General features: G+C 37.3%; 1 protein-coding gene across 4 annotated transcripts in view; it reads left to right on the forward strand.

Annotated features, from left to right (window-relative positions):
- The first annotated feature begins 5,382 nt into the window (after window positions 1–5,382).
- The window catches only part of uckl1b (uridine-cytidine kinase 1-like 1b), a 49,148-nt gene continuing 30,637 nt past the window's right edge, over window positions 5,383–23,893 (forward strand). For 2 of the 4 annotated variants that reach the window (XM_053643649.1, XM_053643648.1), the window contains exon 1: window positions 13,665–14,267. In XM_053643649.1, the coding sequence (XP_053499624.1) occupies window positions 14,200–14,267 (68 nt within the window). In that variant the 5' untranslated portion in view covers window positions 13,665–14,199. Of the gene's footprint in view, window positions 5,537–13,658; window positions 14,268–23,893 lie in introns of those variants that run through there. The other 2 variants (XM_053643650.1, XM_053643651.1) reach the window with 2 other exon arrangements.

Below are 23,893 nucleotides of genomic sequence, written 5' to 3' on the forward strand. Positions count from 1 at the left end.
CTATGAGCTTTGCTCGTTTTGATTTTGCCATTTTCTTGCATTCCTCAATGCACATTTTCTCCAACTCTGCCTCTACTCTTTGATGGAGAATATTGTTGGACAGCCCAAGCCCTTCGTTTGTAGTTTTTGCCCTGTGCTTTGGCTCATTGACCTGTTGGAACATATGTTTTCACTCTAAATGCAGATGTTTGGCTGACTGGAACAGGTTCTCCTCAACAATTTGCTTACACACTGTAAAACCAGATAAGATTCCTGACAAAAAAAAGTTAATTTAACAAAAAAAATTTGAGGAAACTAATTACCTCCAAATTTTTAAGTTGATAAATCAATTTCTTTAAGCCAAATACACTTAAATATAACAGATTTGAGTTAAAGTTTTGTTATATTTAAGTGTATTTGGCTTAAAGAAATTGATTTATCAACTTAAAAATTTGGAGGTAATTAGTTTCCTCAAATTTTTTGAGTTAAATGAACTTATCTGGTTTTACAGTGCAGTTGCAATCAAAATTATTCAACCCCCATTGCAAATCAACTTTATTGTCAAAATTTACAGACTTATAGCTGTTTGCAATGAACAAATCAAACAAAAGCAATTGAAATAGTTGAACACAAAGAATGCTTCAAGTGGTTTCCCCAAATTCAACTGAAAATGCAACTTATAATGATTTCTCCAGTTTCAAAATTATTCAATCCCTTCATGACAAGCATCTTTAGTACTTAGTAGAGCACCCCTTTGCTGTTATGACCTGCTGCAAATGAGCGCGCAGGTGCAAGTGATTGAAGTGCGCGTGGACGTTAAAGCTGTGTCAAGTGTTGCCAGCTGTTGGCAATCAAGAGACTGGTTACATAAACCCCTCGCGTTGCCGCACACATCGCGGGCATTAATGTAACGTAAAGTAAAGTGAAAGTGGAGAAAGGACTAACAGAGAAGTTGACGGAATGAAAAAATGGTGCCAGGTTGTGATGTTGCCATGCTCTGTGTGTTTTCCTGTTCCTTAGTTAATATCCTGTCATAGGAGAGTGTTTGGGTCCTGTCATAGTTAAAGGATGTGTTCATGCTCTAGTTAAAGGATGTGTTCATGCTCTAGTTAAAGGATGTGTTCATGCTCTAGTTAAAGGATGTGTCCATGCTCTAGTTAAAGGATGTGCTCATGCTCTAGTTGAATGAAGCATTCATGCTCTAGTTAAATGATGTGCTCAGGCCACAGTTAGATGTGTTCATGTCTTAGTTTAGAGGAGTGTTCTTGCCTAAGTTAAATGTATGTTTAGTGCATGAGTTAAGCTACTGGTTCTAGGCATAAGCCTGTCCTAAGTTTTGTGCTTCACGTTTCATCCCGAGTTGAGGGATAGGTTTTCTGTTGTAAGTCCTTAGCGTAAGTTCAAATAAAGACTGTACTCCTGCACTTACTTCCAGTCTCCAAGTCCTTTTTCGTAACATATGCTTGGGTTCATTGTCCTGTTGGAAGGATCAATGACACCAAAGCTTCAGCTTCCTCACAGATGGCATGTTTTCTCAAAGGATATCCTGATATTTCAATGAATCCATCTTGCCTTCCACACACTGCAGATTTCAGGTGCCCCAGACCAGAGCAACCCCAGAGCATCACCGAGCCACCACCATGCTTGACTGTGGACAGTGTTCTTTCTTCATTCTTCTTCCTCGAGACATGCTGCTGATCCACTGTGCTGAGAAGAACAGAACAGAATCCCAAAACTTCTGTGGCTTATTTATATGATTTTGAGCCGACTTTTCTTGTGCTTTTGGGTCAGTAGTGGTGTACGTCTTGGAGTTCTGGCACGGAAACCTTCTGCGTTTAGTACACGCCTTATGGTGCTCACTGAAACTTCAGTGCCTGTTGCCACCAAGTCTTGCTGCAGGTCTTTTGCAGTCACTCGAGGGTTTTTCACAACCTGCCTTCTCAGAAATCTGGTTGCAGCAATTGATAGCTTCCTTTTTCTGCCCCATCCAGGTATTTCATTTATTTTCTGCCCCTAATCAGTTCAGGTATTTCATGTGTTCCAGCTCAAGCACACCTGGTGCAACTAATGAAGCCCTTGATTAGTTGCATCAGGTGTGCTTGAGACAGCACCTGTTTTGTATATTTGTTCTGTTGTGAGCGATTCAATTCATGGGGTTGAATAATTTTAGAAACTAAAGTAAAGAAATCTAAAGTAAAGAACCTAAACTAAAGAAATCATTATAAGTTGCCTTTTCAGTTGAATTTGGGGACACCACTTGGAGCATTCGTTGTGTTTATCTATTTCAGTTGCTTTTGTTTGACGTGTTCATTGCAAACAGGTGAAAGTCTATAAATTTTAATAAACCTGATTTGCAATGTGGTTTGAATAATTTTGATTGCAACTATATATGTGGCTCCATCCATGTTGCCTGTGATGGCAACAAGCTTTCCAGGGCCTCCTGCTGAAAAACAACCTTTGAGTGTAATGCTACCACCAGGGGTAGTGTTACATGGTGGAAATCTGGTTGGACAGCAGAGGTGCTCCTCTACCAGATCACTTGCAATTGGATTGTTTTATGTCAGTCAGTTTCTAATCGTTTCTGGTGAAATTAATGGTTCAAAAAAGTTACTCAAATCTGGCAATGGTCAGGGACATCAGTTGGAGTGTGTAATTTCATTGAGTGGACATTACGTTATCAAGCTTGGAGAGATGCAAAAACAAGTAGGTAGCCTCTGTGTGTGGTTTAATATGTAAAAGATAAGGCGCAATCATAAGGTCACTATCACATTATAATTTATAAACCCCGGCAGGGTGATACAAGATGCTTTGTATCACCCTGAAGGAGTTTATATGTGACAATGACCAACTGACTGTACATTATTCAGCTTATTATATGTTTACTCATCAAATATATACATACGTGGACATGAAATATTACTAGTTTAAATTATTTCTTAATCTTACCTGTATATTATCTTAAAGCTTCTGCTAAGAAAGAGTCCATTAAAATGTACAAAACCGTCAGCCTAGCAACACAATGAGTAAGGATATTACAGTAATCTTAATAGTGAAGTCCTGCGAAGTCATTTTCACTACAATTGATAAATGAGACGCATGATGGCACCAGTTGCATTCGTATGAAACATGAGAGAGCGTCTGTGGTGTGATATGAGGGAAATGAATGTAGCATTTCTGTATGAGAAAAACATGCATGTCAACTGATGATTAAAATAGTTTTCAAAGTAAAATATCCATTTTTCAGAGTAAAATATCTCTTTAAGTGTTTTTACATCATTTAATTATATCTAATAGGTCCTAAAAATGAAAGCATAAGCCTGGAAATGGCTGTTAGGATCAGTGATGAATATTGGTGACTAGTGTTAGTTAAGTGAAAAGGCAGTGGAAGAAATAAACTCTGGCTTCACAGAAATTTTACTTTGCAGGGAAAAAAGTTAACCTAAAAATCTGCTTCATGTGGCAACATCTAAGTTAAAAAAAATTCAAGTCAAAAATATTAAACATCACTTAATCAACCTAAATACATTAACTTACACCAACAAAATTAAATTTAAGGTTTAGATCAGGTAGTAACAGCACCTTAAGGTAACATTTGCAGCTCACCACTTTTTTTAAAAAGTGTACCATAAATTTTATCATGTTTTTTCATAGTGCTCATTTTTGTCACTGGCGGTCACCCTCGTCTGAGGCATACCCTTGCCCCCCCCAAAAAATGCTCTAGACACGACCCTGCCTGCCACCAATGTGCTTGATCTTAAGAATGGTGTTACCTTGGTGTTTGGTTTGCACCAAACATTATGCTTTAACATTAGAACAGATGACTCAACTTTATTCAAATCATAAAGTTCATATTATCTCTCATAATTATAACATGCCCTTTCTCAGAAGTGGATTCTTTCTGGCCAGTCTCACATAGATCTGTGAAGAGCTGAGAATATTTTTGAGGTCTGAACAGGTTCTCCTATTTCAGCCAGTGAGCTCTGTAACCCCTTCAGTGTTGTCGCTGGAGTCTTAGACATTTCTCTGACAATTACCCTTCTTACCCAAGCACTCAGTTTAGCCTGAGCTTGGTAGTGTTTGTGTTACTCCCTATTTTTTTCTGCATTGCTATAATTGATTTCACTCCTAAGAAGGTTCAAAGCTTTGCTGATATTTTAATATAACATTCTTCATCATTTTTCCTCCTAAGAACTTCAGCTTGAAGCTTAACAGGCAGTACCTTAGTTTTCATAACAGCAGAAATTATCTGATCTGCCATTTTAGCTGTGAGACCTCACAAAGTCAGAGTTAATAAATCCTAAATCCAAAATAAATCCTAATTCTAATTTAGATTGCTAAAAAGAAAGGAGGGTGAATATTTATCAGTTATGCAGTTTTTAGACTTAAAAAAATTCCTAGCACATCTAAATGCTTCATTTAATTTTAAATCTGTTAAGATACTTCTTCAAGGTTTTGAAATTGTGTCTTGCCAAATGATCTTTTTGCAACATCACACATCATACTGTTTATTTGGTCTCTAATTCTGAATAAATTAAAGACTGTTGTATCCATTTTTGTAAGGATGCTCTTATAATGAGTTAAACAATATGTATTCCTAGTCTGCCATGTACACATATGATTTAGTTTGGACTGCAAAAAATTTCATTTGAATTGACAGCAATACAGCAAAACCGCTAACAAGTATTTTCTTGCAGTTGTATGCGCTGTTTAGAATATTTAGAATTTCCAAAGTGGAATGTAAATTGTATTTCTCTTTTTCTTCTTGTTTGCTACTTCCCATGTGCCCACAAATTTGGATTATACATATGCGTTTATACGTTTGAAGTACATGTTAAAAGAGTCACCTGTGTGCGTGTGGGTGTGTGTGCGCGCACTCGTGAATGTGGATTTTAAGCATTTAATGTACTTACTAGGCCATGAAGTAGGCTTGAATGTGAAGTGTTGGAGTGATAATAGATATTTTATTATCTTGCCTGTGCAGTGTGACTTTTCAACCTTAAGGAGAGTTTAGATAAATTATGAAAAAAGGGGTTCCTTTACTTTACCTGTTTAAAACTAAATATTCAACCAACACGCAAAACTCCTGTCAATAAATGTATTTAACATTTTATGACTAGAACTGAAGAATAAATAAAATGTGGTTTATTGAAACAATATAAAGACTTATTATAAAGATTTAACATTGTATTGAGTATGCATTAGTAACCAATTACTATCCAACTGAGTAATTAATAACAAATGTTTAATAAAGCATTGTTGATTAAAGTGGCTACGCATATCTTTTGACTATACATTCGTTCACCTAGTTTTGTCATCGGCATATATGAGTATGACTATTTGTCGAGATTAAAAAAAAAAAGGAAAGAAAGAAGAAGCTTGGGAGTTGAAGTGCACATGACTTCAAGTAGCGCACAGAGTTGCGCTGATGAAACTATATATCCCAGGAAGCATCACGGCAGTGTGATGCCTACTGAATCTAACGACATCTACCCGTGTGCAGATCCGGAAAACTTTCAGCGATGGAGTGCAGTGAAAAATCAACAGTGCGATATTCAAGGTACATTACGAACATTCTTGGCTAAAGTGTTCACCTCTTATTTCTATATTTGATATAGCCAGTACAGCCATATTAAATTCCCAGATCCTCAGCAATAATACCGTGGTGCTGGACCTCTAAGGTGCAGCACGTTTGCATCAGTGCTCATGAAATCGCTAATGCTATTACTATTAAGTAGCAGCCATTGGTTTTGCAAGTACACCGTGGTTAACCTTTAGACGGTCCAATAAAATATCCAACTGCTTTAAGCACTGTATATGTCGGTTATGGCATTGTATGTATATATGTGTGTATATACAGGGGTGCTTGAAAGTTTGTGAACCCTTTAGATTGTTCTATATATCTGCATAACTATAACCTAAAACATCATCAGCTTTTCCAAAAAAAGTCCAAAAAGTAGATAGAGAAAACCCAATAAAACAAATGAGACAAAAATCTTATATTTATTTATTAAGGATAATGATCCAATATTACATATCTTTGAGTGGCAAAAGTTTGGTTTCAGTATCTGGTGTCACCCACTTGTAACACAATAACAAGTAAACATTTGGTTGCAACCAAATGGTCACAGTTGATCAGTCCTGCTGGTTAAACCCAACCCCCCAAATTAATCAGAACTAGCAATTACAACCCCCCAATATTTATACCATGATCGATGTGGCTTTTTTTTGTTTTTGGAACATTATTGGTGTTCTGAATTGATTGAGAGTTTGGCATAATAAATCAGATAAAAATACTAAAACGCTCCCCTCCGTTGCAGAAGTTGGTAATGTCCAACCATTGCCTTGCAACACAACGCTTGATTACTGCTGTTTTACTGGGAGAGCACAGGAAGCTTTGAAGATGAAGAGAAGCGCTACCCAGCAGACTGATTTTGCATTGCTAGTCAGAGAGGGACAGTAAAAAAAAAAATAAAACATTTACTCAGAAGGTGGTAGGATAATATGGGGTAATCTAGCACTCCACATATATTGTAGCTAGCTAGCTAATTCACTGCAATTTAGCCATATCAATATAACAAGTTAGTGAAAAACAGCCTTGTGTTATATTAGCTACATTTTATTTGAATAGTTCCCATTGTTATCAAAAACAAGGTTGTTCACACTGGACATCACGTTGCGCCGTCTTCTGTTGACAGATGGCCCAGTGCTATTTTAGATTGCTCTGTCGGGAATCTGAATTGTCTGAGGAGACGTTAAGCTTTGACGGAATCAACGCATCCAGTGTGAACATCTGCAAATCGATGCCAGGCGACTCACCCCCCTACGCTTCCATTCTTTTTACTTAGTTTCCACCTTTTTTCCACATGTACTGTTGTAAGTAAATCTTTAATTGATACGCATTGGACATGTCATCCTTATATTAGATACAAGGTGAATGTAGCGGCAAGGTAGAGCATTCAGAAGAGGAGAGGAGGAACAGTTGATCAGGTAAAGATGATGTCGTTCCAGAAATAAAATACTGAGGAAAAAACTATAGAAAATACAAGTCATTTTTAGTTGTATAGTGATTTTCACAACATTTCAAAAGCAGCTTTACATAAAGTTAGGCTATGCTTTAATGTTTTAAAAATGTTCTAAGGCCTCCAGTGAACAGCTTTATGAACAGTCAAGTTCATGTTAAAAGTGTCAATACAGATGACAAATTTTTTCCCCCCGGCATATGAGATATAACAAAGCTGATTTTTATTTTCAATTTATTTATTTTTATTTCATTTAAAAATATCAGGAAGCATACCCATTCACACTTCAACCTGCCAATGTTAAAACCAAACCAACGCCCATGCCCTTTAGCGACCCCACCCCCCACCCCAAAAAAAGCACCTAGCGAAAAAACTAGCGTCTTTTTAGGCAAACCTTCGCTACTTTCTGTAGAAGAGCGTGGCCAGTACTGCAGGTACACCCCTCTCTTTGGATACTCTGTTCAGTGAGTGGCAGAGGGGAGCAGCTCATTCATTCGCTTCTAACTTTGTCTCTGAGTGATCATTTAACATATAAATATATTTGAAATCACAGCAAAGCCTCTGTCTTTAACTTATGTGTATGGTGATTTTGTCAGACGATGTTGCGGTTATAAAATCAGAAAAATATGTAAATGAGAACCGCTTTATTGGGAATTCGGCTGTATTAAAATAAAGTATGTGTGCACAGAGAGTAGGAAAGAAGCAAACAGATGTAAAGTACTGACACTAGGCAGAATGCAATTACGAGGCGATAGAGTAATGAATATGCTAATTAGCATATGACATTATCTAGCGATATTTAGCAACTTTCCATTGAAAGTTGTTCGCAATAGTGCTCCTGTCACTCAGCTGGAGTATATTGATGTTATGGTGAAGACGAAGCAATTCCTGGGAAATGCAAATTTAGCCCTGCATGGCTGGAAAAGGTGCCATATAAAAATTGGTTGTGTCTTGTTATTAATTATTTTCTGGAATTTAAAAAGAAGAAATAAAGAATATGTTTGAATGACATTGCTTGTATAGTCCTTGAAAAGTCCTTGTTAAGTCCTGGAATTTCATTATGAAGCATCTGCAGGAACCCTGTTAGAAGTTACCCTGGGTTCCTTTGTGACCTCATGTACTATTACATGTCTTGCTCTTGGAGTAATCTTTGATGGTCAACCACTCGACAACGGTCTTGAATTTTGTCCATTTGTACACAATCTGTCTGATTGTGGATTGGTGGAGTCCAAAGTCTTTAGAGATGGTTTTGTAACCGTTTAATGCCTGATGAGCATCAACAACCCTTTTTATGAGGTCCTCAGAAATCTCCTTTTTTTCATAACATGATAATCTTCCACAAACATTTGTTGTGAAGATCAGACTTTGTATAAATCCGGGTTCTTTAAATTAAACAGGGTGCTCACTCACAACTGATTTTGTCATGCATTGACCGAAAACACCTGACTCTAATTTCACCATCAAATTAACCGCTAATCATCATCACAACATTCATTCAGTCAAAGCTGCCTTTGATTCACGTGTGTTGTACACGAGTATAGTTTAAAAGGTCTTATTTACCAACAAACATCACTGTGAAAGATTGTGCAAAACAATTTCTTGCAACTGCAATTTTGCCAATTCATGTAGTTTTTTTTCATAAAAAGCACAAATACTCTGCAAGTTGCATCGCAAATTTTGAAGAAAAAAAAAAGCCACAAAATCAAGCAGGTTTTGCCGCAAGATACATGTGCAAAATTCAGTAAACATGCGCAACATGCCAAAACATACAAAAACGTCTTTTGAACCCATGCCCTAAGCTCAACAGGAAGTCAGCCATTTTGATTTTTCGCTTCAATTTTTGCTGTGTTTTTGCCATTTCCAGACCTTGTACTTTAACAAACTCCTCCTATTTCAGAGAGTTCATCAGATCAACATCATATTTGGTCAGTCTGCCAACTGCCAACAGGAAGTGACATGTTTTACACTGATGTATTCCTAGCAACATATAAAAATATGACCGCAAATTCCAAACATGCTAGCAACACTCAGCTACGTGCTAAAGCATGCTATTACTGCTATTAAACAGGAAGTTGTTATGACTCATGTATACAATGCCTAATCTTCCCACAATTTCACAGGTTTGATAATAGTCCTGGCTTAAAGACATCCAAATGCCAATATTCAGTTATAGTCATAGCGCCACCTGCTGGCAACAGGAAGTGCCATGTTTTACACTGTGGTGCCCTCCTACCAACATATTAAAATATGCTAGCAACATGCTAGAAACATGGTACACCATGCAAGAACCACTTAGCTAAGTGCTAAAGCACACTATTAATGCCACAAAACAGGAAGTTCTTATAACTCAAACATACAATGTTCAATCTGTACCAAACTTCACATATTTGATACAAATCCAGGCCTGAACACATCTACATGCCAATGTTCAGTTATAGTCATATAACATGCCACCTGTTGGCAACAGGAAGTGACGTTTTTGCACTCAGTCATAACATTTGATATGAATCCTGACCTGAAGACATCTACATGCCAATATTGAGTTATAACGCTACCTGCTGGCAACAGGAAGTGACATGATTTGCACTGATGTATTCCAGCAACATATAAGAATATGGCTGCAAATTCTAAACATGCTAGTTACATGCTAGAAACATGTTATAACGTGCTAGCAACACTTAGCTAAGTGCTAAAGCATGCTATTACTGCTATTAAATAGGAAGTTGTTATAACTCAAACATACAATGTTCAACCTACCAAATTTCACATATTTGATATGAAACCTGGCTTGTGGACATCTATGTGCCAGTATTCAGTTATAGTCATAGTGCCATTTACTGGCAACTGGAAAATATGTCAAAAACAGCTATATAAATTCTAAAGAATGAGCACCACTGGTGCGAGGCCCTATTGGATCTGCTCTGTTTATTATTATTTTTAGGGTCCAAGCACTGCTGGTGCGAAGCCCTATTGGATCTGCTCAGTTTATTAGGGCCTGAGCACCGCGGGTGCGAAGCCCTATTGCATCTGCTCTGTTTATTATTATTATTATTATTATTATTATTATTATTATTATTATTATTATTTTATTCTTTTCCGAAATCAGTCGCATGTTAGAGGGCCTAACTTCTGCTCCAAACTTCAAATTTGATAAAAGTCCTGGCCTGAAGACATATACATGCCAATACTCAGATGTAATCATAGCGCCACCTGCTGGCAAAAAATATTTCCAGGCCACATATTTTAATGAACTCCTTCTAGACATTTATTCCGATCATCATCATATTCAGTCAGTCTAATCGAAATGCCTTGGCGATGTTAAATTGTGGAGCTTTTGCGCTTTCGTTGAAGGGCGTGTCTGTGGCAGCCTGACAAATTTCGATATGAAGTGAATCACATTTTTGAGGCCGAAACATGCTTGAAAGCTCATGAACTCTTTTACTATAGCAAAGCGTTCAGCGTAATTGTATCGACAACAGAAATCCAGGAAATTGCCCAGTAAGATATGGTAATATGTCAATTATGGGATTGTTGTAGGGCTGCAACTAATGATTATTTTCATAATCGATTAGTTGGCCAATTATTTTTCGATTAATCGGATTGGGGGGGATTTTCAGTACCATTTTTTCGTATATATTTAAAATAAAATCCTTTAAAAAGGCTTTACACAACTGTTTGTCAAATTATATAAGTCTGAAAAGAACCCAATACACACAGACACACACCAGAATATATATTATTAATTTAGGACTGTAGTTTAATTCTCTGATTTTTTTGCATCTTTAAAAAGTAATATAAAGAATTATATATATATATATATATATATATATATATATATATATATATATATATATATATATATATATATATATTAGTATTTATGCATTACTTTTTATGGATGCACAAAAAGCACTGAATTAAACTAAATCCTAAATTAATAATTAAAACTCCCTTTCACTGCACCTTCTGGTTTCTGTTACTCACTGCTTTTAGGCATATTGTTTTACTTTTGATCATAGTGTTTTAATTAGACATTACAGATCTTACTTGTGCTCCCACTGCGAGTGAGGAGCAGTACATCACTTCCGTTATAATAGACGGCAGAAGTTACACTGCAAGCGCGCAAATATATTATCATATAATCACAATAAACTTAAGTTAAACTAAACCTTTTAAGGAACTTGCCACAGTTTCCCCAAGCCCTTGCGCACAGTGGACCATTTTGGATACAAACATAAGTTTGTGCCCGTGCTTCACTGCTACACAAACTCCACTTTATAAAGTTTATCTTCTTCAGGGTGTTTAATTTAAAATGCCCCCCTGCCTTAAAGCACTTGGGTCACACACTTTCTTCCTCAGTCACTTGATGATTACGCCTCTGTCTGATGGTGACTGAGGTCATGTTGGGAATAAAAGGTAACATTGACATAAACAGTAAACTGAAGAAAGTAATTGTTGGTGACTCTAGGTGTTTTGCTAAAGCTAGTGGTGTCACATTACATGCGTATGACGTCATGCACCACTGACTAGGAAGTGGCTTATAGTTCCGGTTAGTAAAAAACTAATGTGTTCCATTTGAGATGATATTACCTTTCTAAAATTCATATACTAGACCAGTGGTTCTCAACCTTTTGTGAGCTCTGGACCCCTAGCATATTTCGAACAATCCACAAGGATCCCCTCACTCCACAACAATTATAGGCTATATATTTAACAGTCATTTCTATATATGTTACTTTTTTTTATTAATATTTGACATTAATAATATTAACATTGGACATTTAAAATTGAATCAAAACATTTCAAGATTTAATTTTTTTACATTTTATTGTTGGTGTGACATTTAATTTGACTCTCTGAATTATCTTTTGTTTATTTTATCCATCAATACGACACTTGAACCACTCATAGGTTTTTGCAAATTATCATTTCATTTGTAAATAAATTAAAAATAAATCCATCAATGAACGATTGTCAGCTCAGCTAACGTGATATTTATGAATGCACGTGAATAACCAAATTGATTAATTTTAAAACATGTTTTGATACATTTAACAAAAAAAAAAGAGTATTATTATTATTATTATTATTATTATTTAAACATTTTTAAAACTTTCCTATGGACCCCCTGCAATTACACCACTGACCAATAGGGGTTCTCTGCTTTGAGGACAAACTAAAACTCAAAAAAAAAAAAAAGTGTTGCCCACCAACATCCATCCTAGCAGGACAGCTGTGCTACTTGCCTGTCATGTGACACGAACACCTGCATGCATGCATTTTGGGGTGTGGCATAACAGTCTGTCTTCCTAGTCCATCATGTACATATACTCAGTAGTTTGGACTTGGATTACAACAAATTACATTTGAATTGACAGTTTGATGTTTGTAATACAACAAAATCACTAATGAGTATTCTCTTGCAGTTGTATGCACTGCTTAGAATATTTAGAATTTCCAAAGTTCAATGTAAATTGTATTTCTCTTTTTCTTCTTGTCTGCTACTTTCCTTGTGCCCATGATTTTGGATTATATGTATGCTTTTATATACAGTTTGAAGTACATGTTAAAATTGTCATTGTGCGTTTGTACATTCATGAGTGTGGGATTTATGTATTCAGTGCACTTACCAGGTAATGAAATAGGCTTGAATTTTAAATGTTGGAGTGGTAATAGGTGGTAATAGGTGGTTGGAGTGGTAATAAAATAATAGGTATTTTATCATTTTGCCTGTGCAGTGTGGCTTTTGTACCATAGGGAGTGTTTAGATAAGTTTTTGTTTGTTTGTTTGTTTTAAAAAGGTTTCATTTTCTGTATCTATTTGGTTTTATTAGAAACATTTAGAATGGTTTCTGAATGTTACCAATTGACCTCATATTGCAAAGTAGAGAATGTCGTCATTGGTTATTTATGTGCCTGATAACCTGTCTGTGTTTGAAAACTTGCCTTTTTGCCTGATCAATTCTCATGAATAAATACATTCACATCATGTTTTTTGTGTATCAGTCGTGTATCTAGTGGAAAACCACAGGCACAACAGTATGGCTGTAGCACATCTATCACTTCATATGCTCGCTCTCTCTCTCTCCATAATGGCCTTTTCCAGTATTGACATCACAGAGCCCTGCAAAATGAAAATGAGCACTTTAACACCACATTTCAGAAACCGTCCAGTGAAATTTCCTGTTGGTGTTTTTATATGACAGTTTGAATGGCAGTGAATGTGTATAGACATAACTAATACAGTGTGGAGTAAGATGTGATTTGTAAGATGTGGTTTGGATGTGAAAGGTGCTCCAGTTTTTGCTTGTCTGTGTGGATATGCAGACAATGTCCAGAGGGAGCAGTTGGTTGATGGGGTGAGGGTGACGCAGGTGAGGGCAGGTTTATGCCTCCATAGATACAGGTGTCAGCCATGTACAGACATTCATTCCTTCCCAATCTCTTTCTTGTATCCTTTGCCCTCTGCTCTTATCTCTTTGTGTTTACTCCACCCACCCCCCCACCCCAACCCCTCCCCCCCCCCGCTCTGAATGATGGCGCCACTTGATTTGTTTGTTTCGGTGGCTGGCCCCAAAAAGGAAAATGATGATTTTCTCTCCTACTTTCTCTAACTTCAGTTTATGAGAGGCAGCAGGCAGTAACAGGAGTCGCTCCTTCGTTGCTCTATTGCAAAATCAAGTGCCACTGGCAGATGCCCAGTGCTTTTAGAGGCCTGTGTAGGGTGCTGTGTGCTACTGACAGGAGGAGGGCTCCAACCTGGAGCTATTAATACCACCACCAATAGAATCGATGGGGAAAACTTATCCTCTTACGTTGACAGGATAGCAAAGGAGGGAGGGGAGAGAGATAGAGACAGTGAGACACATAGAGCAGCAGCAGCTCTGACGCAGTTTAGTTTCTGACAAATTATCCTTTATGATTTCAAAATGAAGAGCAAAACAAATGTTTAAGTCACAGTTTTGTTTCTATTGTACTCTATCTCTCTTTCTCTTTTCATCTCTCTCTGTCTCTATCAGTTTTTGTTTTACACTCTCTTGCTTGTCACAACACACTTACTTAACATCGGGCATGTAATGCTATTAGCTTTGTACCCACATGTTTGTATGTGACCCTGTCTGTGTGCATGCTGACTTCAGAGCAACAAGCTGATATATAAGCAGTCCTCAGTCAGGCGCCTTTTTCTCCTGTTGGTTCAATTATGAACACACTGCCAGGCTTTTCCGGAGCCAGGATCTCAGGCTGCTGGGCTTTAAGGGCAGATAGCAGGTAAGCCTGAGTGACTTAGTTTATTTCTCTCGCTCTCTCTCTCTCTCTAAATTTGTGATCATTTGGTTTTATGCTGCATCTACCTGGGCTTGTTGTTCTCCTTCCTGTCATTCTGCCATATATATATATGTGTGTGTGTGTGTGAGAGAGTACAGTGGATATACAACGTTTACACACCTCTATTAAAATGACAGGTTTTTTTTCTCATGTAAAAAAAAATGGAACCAAAATAAATCATGTCAGAACCTTTTCTACCTTTATTGTGAAATTTAACCTATTAAAGTGAAAATCGATAAGGATCATTTGAGGGGAACAAAATAAAATATGCACAATAACCTGGTTGCATAAGTGTGCACATCCCTAAACTAATACTTACTTGAAGCACCTTTAGATTTTATCACAGCATTCAATCTTTTTGGGTAAGTGTCAATGAGTTTGGCACATCTTGACTTAGCAATATTTTGACATTCTTCCTTGAAAAAGCATTCTAACTCTGCCAAATTGGCTGGGTATCTCCTGTGCACAGCCCTCACCAGGTTACCCCACAGCTTTTTGATTGGATTTAGGTCTGGCCATTCCAAAACCTTGAACTTGTTTTGGTGAAGCCATTCCTTTGTTGATCTAGAGGTTTGCATTTGGTGAAATTCCTCTTAATTTGAAGTGTTTTAGCAGAAGCCTTAATTATTTGTACCAAAATTGACTGGCATTTGGAGATATTCGTTATTCCCTCCACCCTGATTAAATCCACAGTTCCAGCTGAAGAAAAAACAGCCCCAAAGTATGATGCTGCCACCGCCATGCTTCACTGTGGGGATTGTGTGCTGTTTTTTTTTTTTTTTTTTTTGGCCAAACATATCTTTTGGTATTATGGTCAAAACGTTAATATCAGACATAATCAGACCATAACACATTTTTCCACATGGTTTTGGAAGATTGGATGTATTTTTTATTTACTTTTTAAAAATAGGCTAGTTAAATAGGCTGTTAAAGGCATCTGTCTTGCCAGATCTTCTCATAAATTTTAGAGGGACATTCTGTTCTTAGTAGTATTACTGTCCTCCCCTATTTTCTCCACTTGTTGATTATTGTTTTTACAGTGTTCCATGTTAAAACTAATGGCTTGGAAATTTTTTGTAACCCTCTCCTGATTGATGTTTTTTTTTTTTAAATGAGACCCTGTACCTGCTTTTTTAAGCTGTTTGTAGCCCATGGCTTTTCCAGTTGAATGTGACCAAGAAGCTGTCAGGAAAGTCTTATAGGAACAGCTTTACTTTATTTGGTGTTAGTCACTTTAATTGATGGCAGGTGTACACTAATTACTATGTAACATGTGGTGAATGTGAACACTGCCACATTCCCAATTATAAAAGTGTGTGCACATTTATGCAAACTGTATTGGAAAAACATTTCTGGGTGTTTTTACATCAGAAAAACCTGCCATTTTAACAAGGGTATGTGCATGCATATTGGCACATATAATAACTAATAATAAAAACTAAAATTGGCACCCTTGCTAAATGTGAGCAAAGAACGCTGTGAAACTTTGTCTTTTTTGTTTAACATTTTGATCTTTTGTTCAAAGAATTCCCAAATACTCTGCTCTCGTGGATATCAAACAATTGCAAACAAAACACAGGTTTATCAAAAATCTTTGTTAAATATAGGTGTGCAACAATTTTTGGCACCCTTTTAGTCAGTATTTTGTGCTACCTCCCATTGCCAAGATAACAGCTCTGAGTCTTCTCCTATAATGCCTGATGAGGTTGGAGAATATATGGCAAGGGATCTGAGACCATTCCTCCATACAGAATCTCTCCAGATCCTTCAAATTTCATGGTCCATGCTGGTGGACACTACTCTTCAGTTCACCCCATAGGTTTTCTATGGGTTTCAAGTCAGGGGACTGGTGTGGCCATGGCAGGACCTTGATTTTGTGGTCAGTAAACCATTTTTGTTTTTATATTGATGTATGTTTTGGAATTGAAATTGAAAAATAATCTGCTTTGTTATATCTGTGGTGTCATTACAGATTGTAATTGCTAGTTCTAATTATTGGGGTGGGCGCACGGTGGCTTAGTGGTTAGCACGTTTGCCTCACACCGCCAGGGTAGGGGGTTCAATTCCCACTGCTGCTCTGTGTGTGCGGAGTTTGCATGTTCTCCCTGTGCTGTGGGGGTTTCCTCCCCCAGTCCAAAGACATCCATGGTAGGCATGCATGATTGGCATGTCCAAAGTGTCCGTAGTGTATGAATGGGTGTGTGAATGTGTATGTGATTATACCCTGCGATGGATTGGCACCCTGTCCAGGGTGTACCCCGCCTTGTGCCCCATGCTCCCTGGGATAGGCTCCAAGTTTCCCTGTGTCCCTGAAAAGGATAAAGCGGTATAGAAGATGGATGGATGGATAGCAGAGGAGGTCAGGTTTTCATTTATTTTTCATTAATATCTGTTGATGTGTGACAGAGTCCATGATGCCATGTATCCTAACAAAATGTCCAGGTCCTCTGTCAGAAAAACAGCCTGAAAAAATTAAAGAGCCACCACCATATTTAGCTGTGGGCATTGTAGACATTTTCCATATGGCTACCTCTCTGTGTGCGCCAAAACCACCTCTGGTGTTTATTGCTAAAAAGCTCTATTTTGGTTTCATCTGACCATAGAACCCAATCCCATTTGAAGTTCCAGTAATGTCTGCAACTAAAGACACTTGAGTTTGTTTTTTGGACGAGAGTAGAGGCTTTTTTCTTAAAACCTAAACAACTTGTGGTAATGTAGGTGACTTTGGATTGTAGTTTTGGTGACTTTCTGAACCGAAGACACAACTGACTTCTGCAATTCTCCAGTTGTGATCCTTGGAGATTTTTTTTGCCCACTCGAACTATCCTCTTCACAGTGTGTTGAGACAATATAGACACACGTCCAATTCCAGGTTGATTCATAACATCTCGAGTTGATTGGAACGTCTTAATTATTTCCCTGATGGAAATAAGCATTTTCAATGCATTTGCTACATTCTTATAGCCGCTTCCCATTTTGTGAAGCTCAACAACCTTTTGCCGTACATTACAGCTATATTCCTTGGTCTTACCCATTGTTATGAATGACTAAAGGAATTTGGCCTGTGTTACCTCATATTTATACCCCTGTGAAACAGGAAGTCATGGTTGAACAACTTTCTGTTCCTAGTCACCCAGGTGTACTTAAAAAGAATGTAAAATATCAATGGGAATGTACTTCAAATATATTTTTCTCATATGAATTCATAGAAATGCCAATAATTGTCGCACACCTATTTTTAACATGTATATATTTGTGTGTGTGTGTAAGTGAGAAGATGGGTAGAGTGCCTGATATCAGGACAGTGCCTGATATCCCAACCCTTTTCCTAAGACAATTTAAAATAATGCCATGGCCGATCATATCAAAATCAGCGCCAAGATCTAATAATTATAATAGACATCATTCTCCTGCATCAGCCTTCAGTAAGATATTGTTTGTTACCTTGAATAATGCATATTCAGTACTATGTAATTTATGAAAACCTGATGTAGGAACCGTAGCACCACAACCTTTGAGATAAATGAAAGTTTAAAAATCAGCCTATAATGTTGAGGCAGCATTGGATCAAAGTTATGCTTTTTCAATAAAGGCTGAATGCCGTCTTTTTTAAAGGAGTCTGGAACAATTCCTAAGATCAATGATGTATTCACAATATTCAACAAACTAAGAAAAGTAGTAGGTAATACGTTGTGCGAACTGGATGAACATTTCATGTGAGAAACAATATATTTTAAAGACGATTAAAAAAGCCTTGATTGGCTGAAATGCAGACAATACAGGACAAGCAATAGAATCAGAACTAAAAATGATCATCATATTAGTCGGGTTTGACAAACCCAGTTAAAGTGGAATATGAAATACCTGATCTAATATCATCCACCTTGTTTTTGAAAAATTTGAAAAACCTTTCACAATCCTTGCTTGAATCTCCTGGAACAACAATGGGAGCAGGGTTAAATAAACAATCGGTTGTGGAAAATAATGCCATGGGGTTTTGATAATTCACAGTAATCAAATTTGTAATATAGGTAGCTCTCGCATCCTTGATTATACCAAACCAACAGATCCTTCAAGTATAATAATGAAATTGAAGTTTGAATGTTTCTCATCTCCACTTTACTACATTCACGTTTTAATACACAAATTTGAGGGTTCATCGAAGGATACTTAATAGCTGAGGCAGCTCTCCTATTCAGGGAGCAATGAGAGGGAGTATATGAGAATATACCGTAAAGATTTTTCACTTCCAAACTTTGTCAACAGTGTTTCAAATCAAGAAAACTCTCCAACAGGATCATAATGACATTTAAAATGGCTCTTAAAAACAACAGCTAGTCCACCTCCACAACCTAGGTGAGCTAAAATATTTACAGTCCACTGGGCACAGTTATATCAGTGCTGAATGATTGTGTGTTCCGTTGCTGCTCAGAACTGAGGTCTGTCTGCCAGATAATCTATGACTCATGGGATCATGGAGGTGCTGACCTGTATTAATGCACTTGAGAAATCAAAGAATGTGATTCTTCCTGTGGTGTTGTTGATGTTCTAGTAGGAGTGTACCATCTGCAGTAAATAGAATTCTGCATTGTCCACGTCTACCTTTGGCTGGTAGGCAAACTGCAGGGGGTGCAGAAACTAGCTCATCTCTGAGCTGATCTGTCTCACCAGAACCTTGATTGCATGCAGTGTGAGTGCAGCTGGTCTTTGTTCAGGGATTTGGGAGTAATCTTTGAAACAGGGACTAGACAGGATGTTAATAAGGGTGCTTTTACTTTTAATCAGAAGGTTGTGCAGACCAAACCAAAGACACTATATAGTACACTGCCATTATATAGTTCACTGACCCTATACTTATACAAGAGAGATGAGCCTGATCAGCCTAATGGTTGCACTATAGCGCACCGTTTTACATTTTAGCCCATACCTTGAGAACTGTGAGGCCTAGAGACAAAATTTTCCCTTTGATTCCTTGAGTGATTCCAATTTGCACTTAGCCCCACCCACATTTTGCTAATTTGCATAATATGCAAACATACTTTCGGGAACTGGTCCAAGGATTTTTGTCCGATCTTCACAAAATTGGTGTCAGTTGACTCATCAAAAACATGTTGAAATTTATGAACAATGGGTGCTATCTGTCAGTCAGTTCCAACAAGGCAGAGCCTAATTCATTCAGACAGATGTAACTCATGATTATTTAAATCCACTCAAACAAAACTTGACAGGCCTCTTCAGGACAAGGTTTGGACGTAAGCTGAGTTTTGGGTGTGGTCATTAGCAGGGGGTGGAGTTAAGTTCAGAAAACTGTTTTTCAGGAACCGTAAGCCCGACTGAGCTGAAACTTGGTGTTCTGCAGTGGTTATCATAATATGTGTGTGTACTGTTAATTATGACCTGGTCACTTAAAAAAAAACATGGCTGCCAATCAGATTTCAACACTTGTTTGATCGGGTTAACAGTGAATGATCATCATGAAACTTGAGTCCCTCTTGGGACTCACTAAAAATGTTGTATTGTCATGCAAACTTGCCATTGGGGGCACATATCACAAGCATATCTCCTATAAAATAAGGTGTATATTGAAGATTCTTTATTGTCCTGATTCATTGGTTTATATCACAGTAAATGACCTTTTGGACCATTTGGCCATTCCCACTTAAATGTCTGATAATTTGATTTAATATGTGACCCAAAGCTTTATCAAATAATTCCTAGGATTTTTGCCATATCTTCAAAACTGTGGTCAAATGAATCATTACCGTCTGTTCATCAATAATTTTTAAAAACATGCTCATATTTGTAAAGAATATGGCTGCTGCCTGCCAATAAGAGGTGAGAGGTGAAGTGTAATTTATTGATAAATCTATAACACATGATGTATTAGATGTATTCACGCAAAACTTGAAAAACATGTTTAATGCTAGTTTCTGAGGCTGCTAAGTTGGCATCGGGGGCACCCTAAGGGGGCAGGGTTAAGTTCAAATAGCTGTATCTCTGGATCCGTAGGTCTGATTGAGTTGAACCACCTAAGTAACCACTTAGCAACACCCTGGCAATCATTTGCAATATCACAGCAAACACCTGGCAAGGTAAATATGTGTAAATATAAACATATGCATATAAATACTTCTAATATATAAGAACATTGCACATATTTCATGAAAGGTCAACGAACAGCATTCATGAATTATGTGTGGCACAAAACAAACACCTTTCATTCATCCTTGTCTTTCATATCCCAACCCTTTGCCCGCTCAGTACTAGGTCTTACTGACCAAATTTGGGCCAAGTGCTGCCAACGCTTTAGTGTTTTTGGAACTGTGTGTCCAAAATTTTAAATCCTGGCTTCCCTGGGTCGAGACAAGTTCAACGTACCCTATGATGTCAATTTCCAGCTAATTAGATCCGTCATCTTGGACTTTGTTTAAAAAAAAAAAAAAGTTTTTTAGCTACCCCTCCTACAAATTTTGTCCAATCATCACCAAATGTGGCACACATCATCTTCAGAGTAAGCCTCACAAAAGTTATCAAAAAAGTCTTCAATAATCATGATTTGCCCATAATGGGCCAACATATATGATGGCGAAGCCGCCAATGTTTGTCCAATGTTCACTAAATTTGGCACACATCATCTTGACACCTATCTGAACAAAAATTATCATAATTATAAAAAAGTTATCTAAGGAAAACCATTCTCCCATTATGGACTGGCAAATTGGTTTACATTTATTCATTTAGCAGACGCTTTTATCCAAAGTGACTTACAAATGAGGAAAATGTTTTATTCATTCTTGAATTCCTTTGCCTATAGTTATGGCTCTGCTTTCCTGTGATTCCTTGTGCAACAACTGTAGCACGTCTGTGAATATATGGCGCACCGAGTTTGGCTGATTGTCCCCCAAAAATGCTGCTTACAGCTTTAATTTTATATAGTTTTTTTTTTAGTCCTGCCCAACTGACTGTCTCTCTCTCCTTCAAACTCTAACCCTTTTTTGACTACCAACAAAAATAAGAGTGAGAGCCTGTGTATGTGCAATAAAACACTGAAAGTTGTACAGCAAAAGCCCATAGTGGCTTGAGAATCTGTATAAATGATTACATATTTACATATTTACAAATTACAAACGTTACATAACTCTCTCTGCAACTTTTGACCAAGTTTCTGTTTGTAATAAACATGTAGGCTAACATAACTGTGGAAATAATACTTAATAAGGCTATTATAGTGAGCATAAATTAAGATGAATAAGGACATTCAAAATAGATTCAGTTCAATTCCATTTTTTTATATAGCATTTAACAATGTTTATTGTCCCAAAGCAGCTTTACAGAAATATATAAATTCAGGATATATAAATGTATGAATTTGTTCCTAATGAGCAAGTCAAAGGCAACGGTGGCAAGGAAAAATTCCCTGAGACAATATGAGGAAGAAACCCTGAGAAGAATCAGACTCAACAGGGAACCCATCCTCATCTGGGTGACACTGGATAGTGTGATTATATATAAATCCTTTTTATAAATGTACTTGCACTACATGGTCAAATAGTGCAGTTGTGTAACCAGGAAATTCATTACAGTTTTCACATGTAAACAAGACTGTTTTGTTGAACTTATCCACTGTTCACTGATGGAGACTTGAGTGCAAAGCCAGAAGCCAGAAGTGGGGCATCAGGATGGATTGGGCATGTCCAGAGAGCAGAAGGGATCAGGATCACTGGTATCTCAGGAATAACGTGTAGCTTGACAGAGAGGGAGAGATTATTAGATATGCTTATTGCCCCGTAATGGTTAAGGACAATGTACTTTGCGTGAGTGCAAGCAGGGACTCCAGCAAGACTAGCTATGACAGCTTAACTAAAAGGGAGAGCCAGAAGGCAACGCAGACATAAGGGTGCCCTGGGACATAAGGCAGCCAGCCACTCCACCATCAACAAACATGAGTGAACTTGTGAAAGTGAGGAGGCGACAGCATCCAAACATCCCAGTTCACCACAACGCTCTATGCCCGTGAGTCCTCTAGATCAGCTCCTTTATCTAAGAAAAACTATTCACAAAAGGCTTGATTAACAAATATTTTTTCAGCCTGGACTTAAACACTGAGTCCTGAATACTAATTGGAAGGCTGTTCCATAACTGTGGCCTTTGTAAGAGAAAACTCTTCCCGCTGCCGTAGCCTTCAATATTCGAGGTACCACCAACTAGCCTGCACCTTTTGATTGAAGTAGGCATGGCAGATCAAAAAAGACCAAAAGTGCACTCAAGTACTGTGGCGCGAGACCATTTAGCACTTTATAGGTCAGTTAAACACCATCTAGCTGAGAGACAGCATTAAGTGCGGGGGAAGAAATTGAGACTACTCACAGGACACTAAACTGAGTTAACGACAATGTAGAGGAAAAAGTGGAAACTTACTCATTGGTTGCCAGTCTAACACAGGGTGGAACTGATCAACAAGGGCCCGTGTTAGGCTCGTGGTTAATAGACAGACAGGATACAGATACATCCAAGTCCAAAGAAGGAAAGTTTCAGGTAATGCACAGTTTGGTAATCTATTTTTTTTTGTTTGTTTAATTAGTAGTAGTAGTAGTAGTAGTGAAAGTCCTGAAACATCAGCAGACAAATGGAGATCAGCGGCAGACAAGCATGTCATCATTCACTCAACCTGTAATTTAATCTTACCCATAAAGACTGAGTATTGTATTGTTTTTGCTGTATGACAAGCAAAAGGTGCTTTAAGAGGTGTGCATACTTATAAAAGCAGGTTATTATAAGTTTTTAATTTTTCTCCTTTTTAAAAAAACAAATTCTATTTTTCACATTAAAGGTAGAAAAAGCTCAGATATAATTTAACTTGGTTTCATATTTTACATTACAAAAATTTTATTATTTTTTGAATTGCAGGTTTTTTTTTTTTAATAACAAGTTGTTTTTATTTTCAAAATAGTTAATTTAATGACATCTGCATTGATCTGCTTAAACGACGCTGAGGGTGCCGCAGCACCCAAGACTTTCAGGATTCCTTTAACTGCAACTGTAGCAGCTGCTAATGTCGGAGATGGTATTACTGTTACAATGTAGGGCTGCACGATTATGGCCAAAATTATATTCTCGATTATTTTGATCAATATTGAGATCTCGATTATTTATCACGATTATTAATTGATTTTACTGACAACATATTTTTATTGCACTTTCACATTTATTAAGTTTTCTCATGCCACAATATAACACACAAGTAGGCATGAGAAAACTTGAGCTGGTCAATTATGACAGAATTTAGGAACATAGTGTGAGCTATGACAAATTAATTTACCTTCTGATAAACTAAATTTAATATTTTCAGTTAATTTTACAGACTGTATGCAAAACATAACAACCGTTAACCTGTTCCACCTTGTAAACAAATACAATGAACTTCAATGTTCAGTGTTTGAAGTCTGCTTCTCTTAAATATATTTAAAGCTACACTATTAGACATTTTCCGCTGTCATGGTTCTGTTCTGGAGTCAGTTCTTGAACCGCTCTGCGTATATGGGTATATATCTGAATAATCTCATACAGTA

Source organism: Ictalurus furcatus, chromosome 15 (genome assembly GCF_023375685.1).
Source record: "Ictalurus furcatus strain D&B chromosome 15, Billie_1.0, whole genome shotgun sequence".
Taxonomy (NCBI): Eukaryota; Metazoa; Chordata; class Actinopteri; order Siluriformes; family Ictaluridae; genus Ictalurus; species Ictalurus furcatus.